Source organism: Conger conger, chromosome 11 (assembly GCF_963514075.1).
Source record: "Conger conger chromosome 11, fConCon1.1, whole genome shotgun sequence".
Taxonomy (NCBI): Eukaryota; Metazoa; Chordata; class Actinopteri; order Anguilliformes; family Congridae; genus Conger; species Conger conger.
Window position 1 is genome coordinate 29,157,169 of NC_083770.1, and position 17,231 is coordinate 29,174,399.

Consider the following 17,231-nt stretch of genomic DNA (forward strand, 5'->3'; position numbering starts at 1 on the left):
GACTGACTGCAGCGACTGCATATTTCAATGGGGCGTATGGTAAACACCCGCTGATGCGGGTGCAGCGAGCCTGCACATTACCCAGCGCTCCTTCTCCCTAGTCGAATACTGACATTTAAACTCTATCATCGCTGGGGAAAATGGAGTCTCCTATTAATCACACAGATAAACAATGTGGTCTTGTGCAGCGAGCGACTAGAAATGCGATAAATATCACCTTATTAGTTTTCTTAATCCCTTCAATAAATAAAGTGTTCTGTCACTTTAAATTAATTCCTCTATTTCAGGACTGAAATCCTTCTGAATTGTGTGTGCTTTCAGTGTAGCTTTCAGCTAATAGGGAAATGAGTGGGGAGTGTACTGTAAGAAACAGTATTTGTCAACAGTGCTACAGTACGTATATGTAATATAACTTCATCCATTTAGTTTATTACAGGAAATTGTGTACTTGCACTGCAGCCTTTTTACATTTAGACAATGTTGTGATACTGATGTTTTCTGATCAGTGTTATTGTATTTTACCTAGTTTCTTGGGTATACTTTGCTTCTGCATTGAGGGTATTATGGGCAGAAAGGTGCTTACCACATAATTATTGCATAGTTATTGTTCTTACAATCCGCTCTATGACCTGTAGCAGGAGAATGTTATGTACATACTGTACCTACATGCATTACACATACACTCAGGCACACATTCACACTCAATGTATGTCAATGTAATGCAGGGTAATGCCAAATAACTGAGACTTTGAAACTGTGACGTAGAGGGGCCAAAACTCCAGGAATAAAACTTCTTTTTGTCCTCCAAGAACACAAAACCTATACTGCTGTTTGGTGTGATCTGCTGTTCTGGAGTTTGGAACTTGAGTGTGTTCAAAGAGGGCCCATATCCTGTCGCACAAAGTGCACTGTTCACGGCTCCAGGTCCAGATATTGAATTCACCTCTCCTTTCAGCAAGGTCCTGAGCTCATCAAGGGCTCATTGTTTCTGCACACAGAGCAGGTAGGGAGGGAGAGAGAGCGACAGAGAGAGAGGGGGGAGGGGGGAGAGAGGGCGGGAGAGAGAGATAAAAAGGCTTTTTGTACACCTCTGGAGTCACAGACATAGAGGACAATGTTGGCTCTGTGCTGACAGGCCCGTTCAATCTAGCCGCAGAGGTTGTGCGGACACAGGGATCGGTCGGTCTGGTTGTCAAAAACTGCCGGGGTTTTCCTTGACCACCTGTCCTTTCGTGCTGCTTCAACTCCCTCCGTTTGGCTGTTTGTCATATACACAGGCAATGCAACATATTCAGCCTGTCCACGTGTGCCTTGAGCTGCCAGCTTGATCATCTTCACAGGGCCACGCAGTTGGAGTTGTATTGCTCAAAAAGCAGGATTCACAGATAAAACCACCACTCTCACCCTGTGCGCACACACTGTCACGCTATCAATGGGTGGTGGGGACACTTGGACTCATGAACAAAAAAATAAGTTAATCTTAACAAGTATTTAATTCTTATGAGTACATTTTAGATCTGTTACTCTATTCAGAAGACAAAATCATTGTCATTGAGTGAGACAATTTTACTTATTTCAAGATTTGCCAATGGGCTAAGCTAATTTCACTTGAACTAAAAAGAAACTTAACCCTTTGATGCACAAGCTATGCAAAGATGAGTTCATATTTTCTACTTGAGAGGAAAAAAAAGATCTTAAGTAAGTTGTAAGTCTCATTACAAGACTAAAGCACTTGTTAAGACCATCATTTTTCTTGCAGTAAAAAGTGGAATCAGATCCTAGGGGCAGTAACATTGCTATACCCTTGAGTACACTTAACCTGCATTGCTTCAGGGAACTATTCAGTTGAGTTCCAAGGGGAAAAGAATTGAGTTGTTCTGGATAGAGTGTTTATAAATTAAACGAGACCTTGCAATGTGTGTTCAGAGGTTTTCTGGCAGCATTATACAACATCTGAAGTACAGAACCTTTCAATATATATATTGAAAGAACTAAATTAAGAAAATTGCCACATTTGTAAAGACTTTCTCTTGGCAAGAGCATTTTGACAACAGTGTTTGAGACTATACTCTTGCCCGGTCTGTCTTTGTCGTGCTGAAACCTGAAATCTTGCATCTTGCTTCCCCTGTGCCAACAGTCTGTCAATAGTCACTTGGGTAGCTGACTCCAGCTGTGGTCATACTGTTTGTATATCCTGGCTTACATTCTAAGCATCATTGCGTAAACATGACCAATCATGATGCTGTTCATGATGAAGACCAGTGGTCTCCAATCCCGGTGCTGGAGATCTACCGGGTCTGCGGGATTTAATTGATGCTCTGCACTTAATTAATCAATTAGAACCGTTAATTACATGCTTAATGCTCCTCGTCTAGTTATCTGGGTCTCAACAGGGTGCCTTAAACAGATTTTAAGGTGAAAACAAAAACCAGCAGATCCAGTAACTCTCTAGGATCAGGGTTAGAGACCGCTGATGTAGACTGGCCTCTGTTTGAATAATAACCATGAATCCAGAAAGGGCCCTACAGGTTGGAGTTTGTGCATTTCTGCAATAGAAGGACGCCCAAGACAAAGCACCTGAGGTTTAATCCATGACCGAGTTCATTCTTGGGCTAATAGAAAAGAGTCTGAATGGTTGGATAGCTATGGGATTAGTTAGTTTGGCCAGGATTAGAAATCTAACAATGTTAATCTTTTCTCCTTCCCCCTTCTCCTTTATGTTTCCGAGGAATGCCATAATGAAGTGGCAGGGAGGGACAGAATGCCTAGTGGAATTACTGGGGATAACAGGGAGAAGAATAGCATCAAACTTATTAATTAAATTAACTTTGTTGTTGTGCCCCACTCCGTGTTCACCTTTCCCCATTCTGAGCAGATTAAACAGGCTTTAATTGACTCAAACATATTCACATTCAGGTCCTCGGCTTATTTTACATGATTTAAGAAGCCTGGAAAGACATTAGCGACTCCAGTTTTCTGATAATCCCATTTGGCCTGTGTAAGGAACCGGCTGCCAGCAAAATCACTCACAGGAGAGAACCGAAAAAGTGTGGTATATAAAGAGCCACACAAATGCAGTTTACAAGAATGTTTGATTTCAATTGATTTCACCTGGTACGATATGGATAAGTGAGGGTTTGAGGGAATATTAATCTGTTCAGTTCTCATTTTGTGTTTTTTTGGGGTAAAAGTCTGGTTTAATGCTATGTTGTAACCTAGTGGTAAATGGTTAGTTTTAGTTTGCTAACTGGTAACACCTGCTTACCAACAGCAACAGGTCTTATATCTGCTTCATGGCATTTGAAGTGCTATATGAGAGAGGCAGTTTGTATCTTATTTTCTAGGCTTCCTTTCTCCACTGTGGTGTTCTCTTTTATGTGATGTTGAACCACCTGCTTTGTCATCTCTTTGTGTTTCTCGAGGGTGAGGTCTGTTTTATACCCACAGTGCTGCTCTGTGCAAGGTGGGCCCTCTCCCTCCATTTATCTCTTTCTTTAAAGGTCAGCCAGTCGGGTTTTTAAAATCCGTTGAACACTCGCTCCCTGAACAGATAATTTACTTTCAAAAGAGCTGCAAAAGGGAACTTTGAAGGAGATGGTGTTCTCCAAAGACTCCCCTCCCTGAGGAGAGCGCCGCCCCCACATGTTATCGGCAACGCACAATCGCAAAGAGTCGCCTTCCTTCTTTCCTCTTTTTGAACGCAAGACAGACAAGTGCCGACTGGGAGTGGTTTCCCTTTTCCCGTCTTTCTGGTGACGAGCGCTCCCTTGCCACTGTCGACATGATGTACAATGCTGTTCTGGGGAGTATTTGTGCGATGATACATTGAGCTTTTCCCTCTGTTCTTTTACTTTCATTCTGGAGGCTGAAAAGTTCACCGCTGTCTCCTTTCGCACTGTCCCGGTAAGGTCAGGGCCAACATTGCTTTGGACTGTTGTTTACAGGCTCCCCTGTGATATGTGTACTTTCCTGAAATCTTAAGATTGCAGTGAAGGGACATTCAGTCTCCTCCAGTTCTGATTATCGGCATATAGGTAACGCGATATGAATTCCTTGTGGTGTAGCACTTTCAGAAGAGTGTGTTATGATAGCAGGTGTGCCTATGCTGTACATTGTGTCATTTTGTTTTTGTTTTTCCTGTCTATGAAAGCTTCTAAGTGTGGGGTACATTGATTTATTACTATCCACCAATTACAAGCAATTTTGCAAGCATTAGAATAAGCTGAGCCACGGGCTGCATGTTGAGTGCAGGCCTGTCTGTTACTGCTGTTTGTTTATCAGCCATTCCCATCACGTGGAGGGCATTAGTTCTTTGTTCTCTGGGCTAAATCCCCGTGTTGTTGGAGCTGTGTCAGTATTCGACATGAGAGCACAATGCTTATGTTTTACAAATTCCCCGCTCTTGGGTCGGTTGTTTAGGGGTGAGGGCAGAGGCTGGGGGTGTGTTTGGGGGGGGTTGAATCCTTGTTAGAAGTGATAGGGTGATGAGGAAGCAACTGGTGTAAATAACCCCAGCTAGTGACAGCAGTGAAAAGGGCTTAGAGATGGGCTGGAATACCAATGTCAGCATTGATAGACTCACTCCCAGAGTCACTGTCATAAAGGACTGTGCCACTCCCCCTTTCTGTGCACTGAGACTGCACTTCTACTAACTTATGACCTCACACCTTAGATTCAGCCCAAGCCACGAGTCTAGAGCAACAGTGATTACACTGTTTGACAAGCACTGTTTATATTAGTATTAGTAACATCTACTTACTGTGATGCCATTTCATATATTGATTAATTCACTAAAGAGAATGTAAAAAAATAAAAATAATTCTTACTACTTTGAAGTAAAACAGAGGCACTGTGTAGTATGTCATTCGAATAAAAATGCAACCTTTGAATTTGTATGTTTTTTTTGTTCTGTGCTGTATCAAACTACAAGAGAAAAAATTGTAATGTGTCCCAATATTTTATAGACAATCTTTTTTTTTATATCACTTTTTTTATAAGGCTTATAATGTACCATCTGGGCCCGCTGACTTATTTAGTCTTAAAGGGGAATTCTACCCTGGGGTTTTTCTTTTATTAATAGAAGAGTGGATGTCCTCCTGAGCTCCGCCAGCTCTCTGCCTACAGTGAGTGCAGAGATGCAGTATAGCTGCAAACTACTACATAGGTACCTGCTTTACTATGGACTACAGTGGGGTGGGAGCTTACTTTAGTTGGGTGGGCATCACCCAGAATACACCAGTCATCGTTGCCTCTCCCACTGAACACAGAGGGGCTGAGTGTCACTACTTGGCCGGCAAGTTGTTCTTCGAGATAAGGCTGATGTTACTTTCCTGCAAGAAAGAAAGAATCTGAGAGGGAATAGGGAGAGGAGATGAAGGGGTTAAGCCAGACAAGAAATGTATAGTTGTCATCGTTAACATTCGCTCATAGATACGGATATTATACATGTGAATACATTTCAATGAATTAAATGACAAAAGTGTCACATTTGTCTCTTGTTCATTCCCTGCCCTTTTTAATTGCTAAATGAAACATCAACAGCAAAATGCATATGACCTGCTTGACTCACTTTACTGGATTAAAGACAGATTTATGTCAGACTAAAGAAATCTATTTATACTGCCAGTTAAAAATGAAATGTTTTCAGTATAGAGTTTTTACCACTTTGCATAGAGTTACACTGTTTACAGTGCTTGGGTTAATTACCTCAATTTGCAGTTCCTTCTACTGTGTGGACTTACAGTAAATGCTGCGCAGTAAGCAGCTTGTTAGTCAGGTCTATGTGCTTGATCAGTCCTTACACCAAAGTCTATAAATAGCCCAATGTTGCAAAGTTAGGAACAAAACTTTTTTGAGTGTACCCGCAGTATTGTTAACTCTGGCTAAATGTCATTTTACACTGAACTATTAAGTAACTGTAACTGTTAGTGCATATTATCTGGTTTTCAAAAATAAGGACTGGGATTTATAAACATTATGTTAAGCTAAGCTTATTTATGAATTTTGAATGCTGCACAGAAGGATATTGTATGTCCTAAAAGAGGACATGTCCAGGAAAGCGAAACATAATCTGGTCAACGAAGGTATCCTGATATCACGGCTCAACATTGAGACTCTGATGTAGTCTATAGCACTTTGTGTGTACAGATATCATCACTCGGCACAGAGACTCTTGTAGTCTCTCACTTTCACTCTGTACAGATATAATCACTCAGTGCTGAGACTGCTCTGTATTAATTTGACAGTGCACTGACACATCACTCAACACTGAGACTTGTTTGTTGTCCATAGCTCTCAGTGTGTACCAATATCATCATTCAGCACTGAGACTCTTTTATTGTACATAGCTGTCATTGTGTACTGATGTCACCATTCAGCACTGAGACCTCTTTAATATCTTTCACCACTCTCTGACATCTCTTCAATTTCAGTGTCTGAACTAAAACCAACCCTCTTTCATCAACTCTTGATTTCCCTCTTTCCCCAATTAGGGAAAAAAGACAATCCTGTAGCGGGCTACAACCCCCAGTTTGATCGTCTGCAAGTTCCAAATTGCGATGATGAAAGTAGTGATTCTTTGCTGCCTCTTTCTGAGCTGAGTGAGAAGAGGCAATGCGGTGGTGAGAGGGAGGCAAGTAAGCGCACAAATCAGCCTCCTGCCTTCAGCCTCACCCCGGCATTATCAGCTTTTCACGGCTCAGCGCGAGCACATTCTTCCATGGCCAGGAAGTGTGCTGCGCTGTGAATGATAGGCTTGTTTACCCATATGCAAACATCACCTGCAGATTACCAAACACCTGCTTGGGATGAGAAGAACACTGGCGGCCCACGCGTCACCTTGCCTGCCCGCTGCTTTCTAATCACCGTCATACCTGTCCCCCCATCTCACCGACACTGAGGATGAGCGGAGAGGGGCTCACGTCTGATTTATTTCTATTTTTATTGGGGGGGGGGGGGGGGTAGAGACATGTCACTACATCTTATGCACCCTTGCTATATTGTTACAACAAATGACTTGTTTACTGTTATTTTTGCAAGTATATTCACATTTGCATGTCTTCCTGGCTATCGTACAGCGCCATCACTATTTGTGTATTGACTATAGGCACTTTGGCTTCGCAAATTACATCGGAGCAAAGAGTGTGAATTTGTTTTGTTGTTTCAGGCGAAGACTAGAAATCAGATAAAACACAATGTTATGCAAATTACTCACAATAAACATGCGTGAATATCAATAACGGCGCTCATTGTTTGTCTCTTTTACTGGCTCCAAAATCCAATTACAAGACATGCTTTCCTCTGAATCATGAGACCGCATCCTACAAAAGCAGGCAAATTAATTTTTAATATGGGTTTATGAGACCCCGTTTTGCATTTATGCTGTTTGCACAAAGGGTCGTGTGTGGACATAGGGATCTATGCAAAATAATCTTCCTCCGGTGAAAAGCCTGTTGCAGGTTGTGCTGTGAGAATAAAACTATAGAAATCTGATCAAATATGGGCATACAAAATCGCTAGCCTCCACTAAAGCTTTAGACACGGATACCCACCAGAAGTCAGTATGAAAAAGGATATTCGCCAAACAGTGTGAAGATGGAAACATCCGATCCTCACTGTCCTGACATTTATGTGATTTTCTGTGTTTTTGTGCATCAAAGAAACTCTCCCATCGATTTCATCAATACAAAAGAAAGCAAGAACCACTCTAAGACTTATATGCATTGACTGGACTGGTTACCGGCGATGAAAAATATGATTCAAAATGCCCTCTGATTGTCCTTGGTGAGAAACTAGTTATCAGAAAAGGAGGTTGGGGGTCAAATTATTGTGGGTGAGCTATTGATGATTAAAGCAGACAGCCGATGATTTATTGCTGAGTAAATGTCGTTGGTGAGGAGTGTCTGACTGAAAGGCGAATGTTGATTTACGGTTGACAAAATGTCAGGGCAGTGAAAGAGCACATATGCAGGTCAATGTTCACGCTACGGTGATCGACTGCTGCAGGCATTTAAGTGCCTATGCCCGAAAAGGTTGATGATGATAAAGCAGTGATACCAAAGAAAATGAGTGAAGGCATTTCAAAGACCTTACTGCCTTTCCTAAAATCCTGCACAGGTGCCTCAGAATATTTTGCTGTTCTTCAGCATTCCTATTCCTTGAGCCATAAGGATTCGGGTGTCACTCTTTGTGTTATTTATTATCATGGTCTGTGCAATCAGGATCACCAATGGTGCCACTGAGGTTTTTACTTCTGAGACTGTGCCACTCACAAGCGCTGGCGTTCCTCTGGGGTCAGGCCTGATCTCTGAAGGCAAGGGGCAGGAAAGATTGATTCTTCAAGCTGCAGACTGAAACGCCACACTGTGGAGGCATTAGTTACAGTTTGAGCTCTTGCTGAATACAAACCTACGTGGACTCAAGAGAGAGATAGAACAGGGCCTGCTTACCCTTAGCTGACAGGCCTGACATTCATAAACTTTCACAAATACTTTTTCACCCAGTCCTTCAAGAGGTGGTATCACATATATACAATAAATTCCTGGTTCCATAATCTTATCCATCGATATACATTTGCATTTAAGGCATTGAGCAGACACTCTTATCCAGAGTGACTTACACAGATTACATTCTTCACATACAATCAATTTATACAGCTGAATATTTTACTGAAGCAATCCAGTTTAAGTACCAGCCCAATTCCCTAACCTATATACTACACTGCTACCAGCATCTTCCTTTTCCTTTCCCCATGCCACAGTGCTAAAAACACAAAAGGCCACACAAATAAAGTGCTCATTTGGTTTAAGCATTAAGGTATCACTGCCAGTTGTTGATATTTCGTACACAGAGAGTACCCAAATCCAGCTATGCCAGCTTGACCAGCTTGAGAATTGAGCTGGTCATAAGATGGTCTAGCTGGGTATGAGCTGATCAACCAGCATGGCTAAGCTGGTCGTAAAGCTGGTCAAGTTGGTCATACAGCTAGTGCTGATAGCTTGTATACCTGGGTACGAGCTGGTCAAACAGCTAGTTCTGGTCACCTACCAAAACTACCAACTACCTCACTACCCAATCATAGCTTGAGCTGGTCAAACTATGTCTCACTGGGAGCTGCCCTGGACTGGTCAACTAGCTACCAGCTGTTTCAAAACCTGGCTTGAGCTGATAGTTTCCTCAGGGGGTGTTAGCGTGACACTGTATACGATGGAATGACTCAGGAGACTGGGCTGTGAGTGGACTGCAGTCATTCTCCCCAGCGCTCATCACCTCCATGTCTCATACACACGCTCCACTGCAGTCATTATCCCCACCAGTCTTCACCTCCAGCGCTCTTCTCCTCCGTGTCTCATACACGCCCCGCTGCATGGGTACCGACGAGGGCCCCAGGCGGAGTTACGGAGCGGGGCACCACGGGGCCAGGAGGCAGCCTCCCCTGCTCTATCTTCGCTGAGATGGAGCGAGCAGGGGACCGCTGGCTGGGGACTCCCACCGGCACTCGGCTTCCAACTTATTGGATTTCGTCAGGCGGTATTTATTTCTTTCGCAGCTCCACTGAGGGACAACTTTCCATTTCCAGTTATCTCATCATTATTTATTGAGGAAATAGGCAATGTGCTGCTCTGTGGTTTCAGTAGACAGTTGGGTGGTGGAGGGAGGGGAGGTGGGCTGGTGAGGGCTGAGCTTTCTTCTGCATCCTGTGAAGGGCATGAATGCTGCTCGAATTGAGAAGGGGTTGCAAAAAAAGGCATTTGTACCACATAGGGAAAGCTCCACGCAGTGAACAGCGTCTGGCCTTCCCTGTGTCTCCTCCTTTCACTTTACACATGCTGTGGTAACAGGCAATGTACCGGGGCTGTCAACCATCAGATTGCACTGCTGTCTGCATGTTTGTGGAGGTGCAGACTTTTGAGATCTCTGCAAAATGTCTGCCATTCTCTGCATTATGAGCTCTTCAGTTCCAGTGTGCTAGTGTCTGCATTGCATAGGGAAAGATTTGCACAGGTAGTCGCAGGGTAGTGGATGTTTGTACACTTGGATGTTCAAATTTTTGGAAAATCGCAGGTTCAAATCCCAGGTAGAACACTGCTGCCATTGACTGTCTGTGGGTCAGGACTCACTGTTGTGTTTTGGCCAGGGTTGAAGTTGGTTGAGACATACAGGATACAAACAAAAAATAAGTCAGTCTTAACCAGTATTTTAGTGTATTTAGACTTAACATTTTATTTCTATTCCTCTTTTTTCTAAATAAGATCTGCCAGTGTGGTCTTTTTTCTCTTCTTTTCTACTATAAGACTCATTACATGGCTAAAACACATTTTTGCTCTGCAACACATCTTCATTATGAACAAAATCTACATTAAACATTTGACCGGCATTGCACCAATTAAAGTGTAGAAGCAGTTATTTTCACAAAATGATGGAAATGTTTTAATTGCGTATAATAACATTCGGGAAGTATTTTCTCATTAAGTAGATTGTGGGCTCAGAATACCCCAGAGCAACACACTGCTATCTGAATCTCTGAACAAAAATCTGTGCAAATGGACACAATGTGTCAGCTGCCTTGGTGGAACGTGTCTGTTGGGTAAATTTGGCATGTAGAAAAATATGAGAAAACGAGAAAACGAGAATGTGCTGTAAAATCATGCTGCTGCATTGCATTTTCTATTTTCTCTCCAAGAGGTTGCATGAGGTAATGCTCAATTAATTCACTGAACCAAGGAGTTAAGGAGGAGAAGAAGGTTAAAATGGGATTAAAGCATTGCTGGCTCTTTCTCTTAAGTGTTGAGTAGTTTTGTGACTCTGTGTTCCTCTGGCAGTGGAGCAGGATATGGGGGTGCATATATGGGTGGCATTTTATATTTTATATATCCAACATGGAATGACTTGCCCGTTGTGAACGTTACATCACAACATATGAGTGATTGTGAAGACACTTCTTATAGTTTATTATTTCCACCTAGCCTGCTAACAAGCTAATGGAAATGAAAATTATGCCTAAATCATATCGCAGCATTAACAAGTCATTCCTATGCAGCATTGAACCAAGCAGGCAGATGAAGGGGAAAACCAGACATAACATATATATATATATCAAAGCAAATTGAATTGTATTTTCTTAGTGAGGACAACTGTTTACAACAGTGCAAATAGTGCTATAGACGGTAACAGTCATAAAACCATGCAGGGGCTATGCAATAATAGGTGGCTAAATGCAAAATGTGTTATATTAATTTTCACCCTGTGTTAGTAAGTAAGCCACTATGCTTTCAACTGGATTGAAGTTTAATTTAATTATGTCTCCTTGTTCCATCACACATTGCTATGGTCAACTATGCGATGACCTTGAAGGAGAACAGACTGGTTGAAAGGGGTATCACGCTGTAGAAGCTATTAGCACCTGCTTGTGAGTAAGGCCTAGCTGGAAGTATTGTGCATGAGCCCAACCAAGCAACAACATCTGCAGTCTGAACAACATTTGTCCTTGAAATGCTTTGCTGTGCAAATATTGCATGCAATACAATGTGTTTCGGAGGAGCGGCACATTTTTGATATTTAAGGAGCTTTATCAGTTTGACAGTGCTTGCATATCAATGATATGCAAGCACTTGCAACAGCAAAAAAGTAGGAAATAACTTAACATAGTTTACCACTTAGAGAGGTAGGACTCGAGGGAAGGAATACTGAACTATAAATAATGTAATAATAGTGAGAACTTCCATCTTTCAAATAATTCTTGCTTGTATGAATGCAAATTATGTTTGAATATGTTTGTGTGTCTGTGTATGCGTTTGTGTGTCTATGTCCGTGTGTGTGTGTGGTATTACATTACTGGCATTTGGCAGATGCTCTTATCCAGAGTATCGGTTCTTAAGTGGCTAAACCTTTGCGAGTATCAGAATAGCCAGGCATCTGGTAGATGAAAGCATTCCTTTCCCAATTTCATTCATCAATGCAGAGCCAAATCATTTTTTAAGACAAAAATGATGACAAATATTTGTGCAAACCTCAGCATGAAAGCCATGAATAGCTTTAGCGCTTTCTCTGATGGAAATGACCTCACTAAGGCACGGGCACATCTATGTAAATTATTTTTATAAGAGTAGTAACGGGATGGGATGGAACTCCTGGGTATATCCGGAATATTGACGTGACTTGGTTAGATAAGACCTAACCTCCCAAGCTTTATTGCTTTATTTTAAGCCTTTCATTCTCACATCGGCTTACTATACTTCAAACAGATGGGGCATTTTGTGTTGCCTATCCATTATTATAATTGACTCAGAGTAGTTATCTATTTTATCATGGATACTTAGATGAAGTGCACCTTGCCAGTATGTACAATTAGTACATATTGTCACCTTGACATAACTATCAGATCACTTTGAGGATTTTGGTGTATGCAGGTGTTAGATTGTGCAGTCTTTTATAGCTGTGGGTGGTATGGGCTAGAATTGGCCAGAGTTACATTATCAGTGTTCTCACAGCTTTGTCCATATGCTTTTGGGGCGTGTTAGCTGTAGATTTGCATGGGTTACCACTCTTCCATCTGTGCCTGCATTGCCTGGCACATGGAGCAGGGAGCATTCCAGAGAATTAACTTCAGGGTATCTTGAATCCTCTGGCTTGCATTTTTGTGTAAGATACATTTGTTCATTTCCAAGGCGCACATATGTTTCTGGATAAATGTTCTGTTTTCAATATCATTTGTCTTTGATAAGCAGTCAGTAGTGTCACCATCCTCTCCCACTGCTCTCACAGCACAGTACTTTTGCTTGGTGCGATTTCTGTCTCATTGCTTGCCGATTTACAGCATACCCTCCCAGTTATTCTGGAAGAAAACTCATTGTGACAGTCGTAACCAGCTTAGACATGTAAAGCATGTGTTTTAGTAGGCATTCAAAGCATATGAAATCAGCCACCATATCACTATCTGTCAACCATATCACCATCTACCCAGGGTTTCAGGCCAGGACAGCTAACAATGATGGAAACTGAAAGTGTATCACATCATTATTGAATCATTCCCATGCAAAATCGAACCAAGTAGCTCATGAGGAGAATCTGACTTCTCCCACACTTTAAATCATGCCAATTAAAAATGGAAATAATAGTCTTTTCCCATTAGGGTCCTTCTGAATGAGTATAGTGGAGTATGAAGTAGTGCAGGTGCCTTTTGACTGAATACCTTTCATTGGTTTGCCCTGTTAAACAGGGCTCAACCAATCACTATCTCCCCCCCTGGACTTGTGTCAAACTGCGGGAAGATGTTGCGGACAGCGCAGAGTGCATGCAGAGGTCATCTTTGGCAGAACATTGACTGATATGCCGTGATGTCCTTATCATTAAAATCAATCCTGGAGAACCATGCCCCTTCCTATGTGCCAGCTGACCCCCCCCAACATCCATCTCGCAACCAGTAAATAATAATTTAATTAATGGTGCGTTTACTGGCCCGTGAATTAGACTGCTTCCGTGAGCTGATGTATAGGAAGGAAGATGGATCCCTCGTTAAATGGATGCCTCTACTGCAAGCCAGCTAGAACGTGCTTCCTGGTGAAATATTAGCTCCATCAAAATATTACATTTTTTAATTAAGGCTCTATTGTTTTGTTTTTTTCTCTTGTTTGCTCATCAATTTGTCTGCATGTGTTTGTTGTCTGTATGACTTTCACTATGACTGACAGTAGGGGCAGTGGGAATGGCTACGACAGTGGACCGTGATGGCAATCCACAAACAATCTTTTTGACCGCTGCTTGTCTAAGAGCCCCTGAGCTTCTAACACGCCACAAAAACGGGCAGCCTGCTGTTTCGCCCACCCTCATCGGTAACTGGAACATAGTGCGCACACACACACCACCAGTAGCAGCCCTGATAGCACACACTGTCATAGCGGTAGCTGGTCTTCCCAAACATGTAACCTCAGAAACTCCACCATCTGTTGTCATAGGGCCGGCAGAGCCAATTACTACCACTGTCACGTGCTAATAAGATTTCTTTTTATACAGAGACCTACAAAAGCCTGTTCCATTTGATAGTGGAGCATGCAGTTTGTCACACTATTAGTGATCAGTAATGTGAGAGGGATTGCTTTTTCATGGATAGCTTTGGTGGAAAGAAGGCAATCTATTCAAATTTTCATCCTACATTTTCTCTCAGAAAAGCTATCATTCTAGCTAGGTGCAGTGAATGTTCTATTGACTGAGCATTTCAATACTCCATTTTCCCTCTGAACATTTCTCCCTTTTCTTGCCATCTTTAATGCTTAGGACATTAGGCAGGGTAATTTGTCTTGGGTAAAAACAAAATATTGGATGTAAAAGCAGTGAAAGTGTTAGAGGTGGAATCTAAGTAAAAAAATGAAAAAGTACTGGCAAGTGAACAGAGGAAGGGAGAGCCTTTTGGGCTGGTTTGCACATTTCCTGCACAGCGTACAAGGTCTTATTGATTCTTGTCTGTGGAGAACAGAATGACATGCCGACAGTGAGGCTTTCCTGGAAGAAAGAGGTGAAAGTTCAAGCAGAAACTGGCATTGCTGCTGAAAGCCTCCTCTGTACCTGAGGATCAGCAGTGCTTTGAAGTCTTTTGAAGGGGATTGTCAAAACTAAATTCCACATTGGCTCCACACAAAGGGGCTCTCTATGACCTCCACACCTCTGTCCCATCCTTAGCCTGCACCACCGGCCAGCTGCCCCCCTTCAAATATTTACCTCCACTAGTGCGAGGGCTCAGTTGTCCAGTCAGGCCAACACCTAGCCGATAACTCTAAATGTTGGAGTGTGGTTGTTGGGACACGATGCCTACATTTTAAGGCGCAGCTGGACGAGAATGAGATGTTCTGAGAGCCATCTGCCCAGACTAGAATCTTGACCATGTGTAGAATCCTGATGACTTGTTCAATATCCCCAACCCATCTGCAATGCAAAGTGAAGTGTTGGGTACCATTCTAGCTTATGCAAATATTCTAGCTGGGAAATTAATATATGTATATGTTTATAGTGAGTTAGATTCAGAAAGCCTATGGCATAAAACATGACAAGAAATAGCCGAAGTGCAACATGCAAAGTATACTGTGGTAATACAAATAAATGAATAATAAAAGCAAACTGTGTCCAGTCAAACCGAGATAAATAATTGTAATATTTTTCATGTACCTATATGAGTAGTGTTTTTTATAGTACAATAGTTAATAAAAAAAAATAGTTAATGCAATATGTATTGATGCTGAATACTGCGTTTTACTAAACACATTAGAATTCATATTATAAACTGTTCTTTCCCAGCATACTTTGATTTGTGCACCACACAACACAAGACTTTAGCTTATTATTTTTTTGGTTTAAAACTAGAAAGGAATGGCATGTACGAGATTGCTTGCCTTCCAGAAGCATTGCTGAAGAAATACCTGGAGGTCACATGTGAGAGGCTTTTTCTTTTGTGCATTTTTTTTATTCTCAGCTACTGCTCCTCATCCAGACATTGCTTTACCAGAACTATCTAAGCATGGTAACCTAATATTTCTATAAGCCATATTTCAAACTCTAAAAGAAATTTTTTGGTTTTCAAACAGGGTGAAGTTAAAAGAAGGAGTGGCCTTCTTGGGTGCAAGGCCCAGCAACCCCGCCCTGTGGATGGTGAGCCAGGACGCTCGGAGCGAGGGCCACAGAGTGGTCACCCTGCACTGCCGCAGGAAGGACTCCAGCTACGGCCAGAGGCGAGTGCTGCTGCCATTTCTCAGCATCACACAATACAACAAAATGCCCTACTGTTATGCTATTGTAACAAGTCAGTCCTTAGAATCATCCTGTGCAGTTTTATCAGACAAGAAAATGTACTGTGGAAATCCAAGTCATCGGTTTTCTGAAAGAGTTGACTATGAAAAATCAGGGCGGGGAACCTACCTAATTTGTCAGTCACCACCTACTGAGAGGTGGACATCCAAGATTGGCTATTCATTCAGCTGAAGGTGAAGTTGTGTGCTACTCGTTACATAATCTTCTAGGAAGCCACCTGCCAGGGCCATACTGCCCATGTACAGAGACTGCTCTCTCAGCAAACTTGCTGTAAGACAGATCCTGGTAGATGAACTGAAGCTCTCACACCGGATGCTCTGTGAGTGCTGTAAATTGCATATGTCCTTTCCTTGTCAAGCACATATGCCCAGAAAGTTAGAAGCCACATTGTACTTTCTTCAAAGATTAGCAGTAGTTTGCCTTGCAGTTGTCATTGAACATATTTTGCTGATCCAAGCTTGGACGTTACCAGGCTGATTTTTGCCCTACCAAACCTTTTCCCCCTGTGTTCTGAAACAGCACATCCGATTTGCCTTTTTAGTAAGGGAGTGAGGGCAAGGGAGAGAGGTTTTTTTGTGCTGAGCTTCTCCACAGCCCCTATCAGAGCACATGTGGTTAACAGTCTGTCTCTGGCTCTCAACTGATTAGTATATTTACTCCCTGTTCTTAAGTACCCTGGAAATTATTTGGGTCATTTCCTATCAGTATTTACATACTTGAATTAATCTCATAAATAAGGAACCGATTCCCGGGATGAGAAAAGGTTGCAATGTTAATTAAGTTGAGATCCAGGGCCTTTGTGGGTTTTAGTAGTTTTAATGTTTTTTTTTCAGGGATCAAGAAATAGCATTAATAAGTTATAACTTCCAGTGACAGGTGTAATTTTATGGATTAGAGAAAAAGATTGCTGGCTGTTTGCAAACTCTTCTTATAGGCCCATAACTATCGTGCTTGCATTCTAGGTATTACAGAAAGAATATGCAAGCATAAGCAAGTTGCTTCCCCCCAAAATGTACTGTATGCCTCTGTCTGATTATCAAGTGGAGCTTATTGTATTCAAACACTCAATTTCCCAGCTGTTTCATGGTTCCTCTGGTTACTTGAAAATAAAAATAAGCGTCTTTGCAGCAAGCCCAGGCTAGCAAACAAAGTCATGGTTTGTGGTGCTCATAACTCCGTAACTCAGAAGAGGATCACATTAATCATTTACACTTCAACTTGATGATAGACTGAATCATTTTATTTTTACCAATAAAATCAAGAAGATGAGCTGGTTCACTGCCGGAAAATAATGGCATGTTTTGACTACATGACCAGTATAATCGGTGACTTTGAGTTCACATGCGCTTAATGTTTTTAAATATATTTGACAGCTGTGACAGTGGTACCTGTGAATGTTTTTCCATTGCTTCATTAAGAAAGGCTTATACAGTGTG

General features: G+C 42.0%; 1 protein-coding gene across 1 annotated transcript in view; it reads left to right on the forward strand.

Annotated features, from left to right (window-relative positions):
- The window catches only part of LOC133139940 (transmembrane protein 132C-like), a 74,579-nt gene extending 58,232 nt beyond the window's left edge, over window positions 1-16,347 (forward strand). The window contains exons 3-5 of the mRNA XM_061259431.1: window positions 15,573-15,716; window positions 16,005-16,114; window positions 16,337-16,347. Of these exons, the coding sequence (XP_061115415.1) occupies window positions 15,573-15,716; window positions 16,005-16,114; window positions 16,337-16,347 (265 nt within the window). The remainder of the gene's footprint in view (window positions 1-15,572; window positions 15,717-16,004; window positions 16,115-16,336) is intronic.
- The last annotated feature ends 884 nt before the right edge of the window (window positions 16,348-17,231 follow it).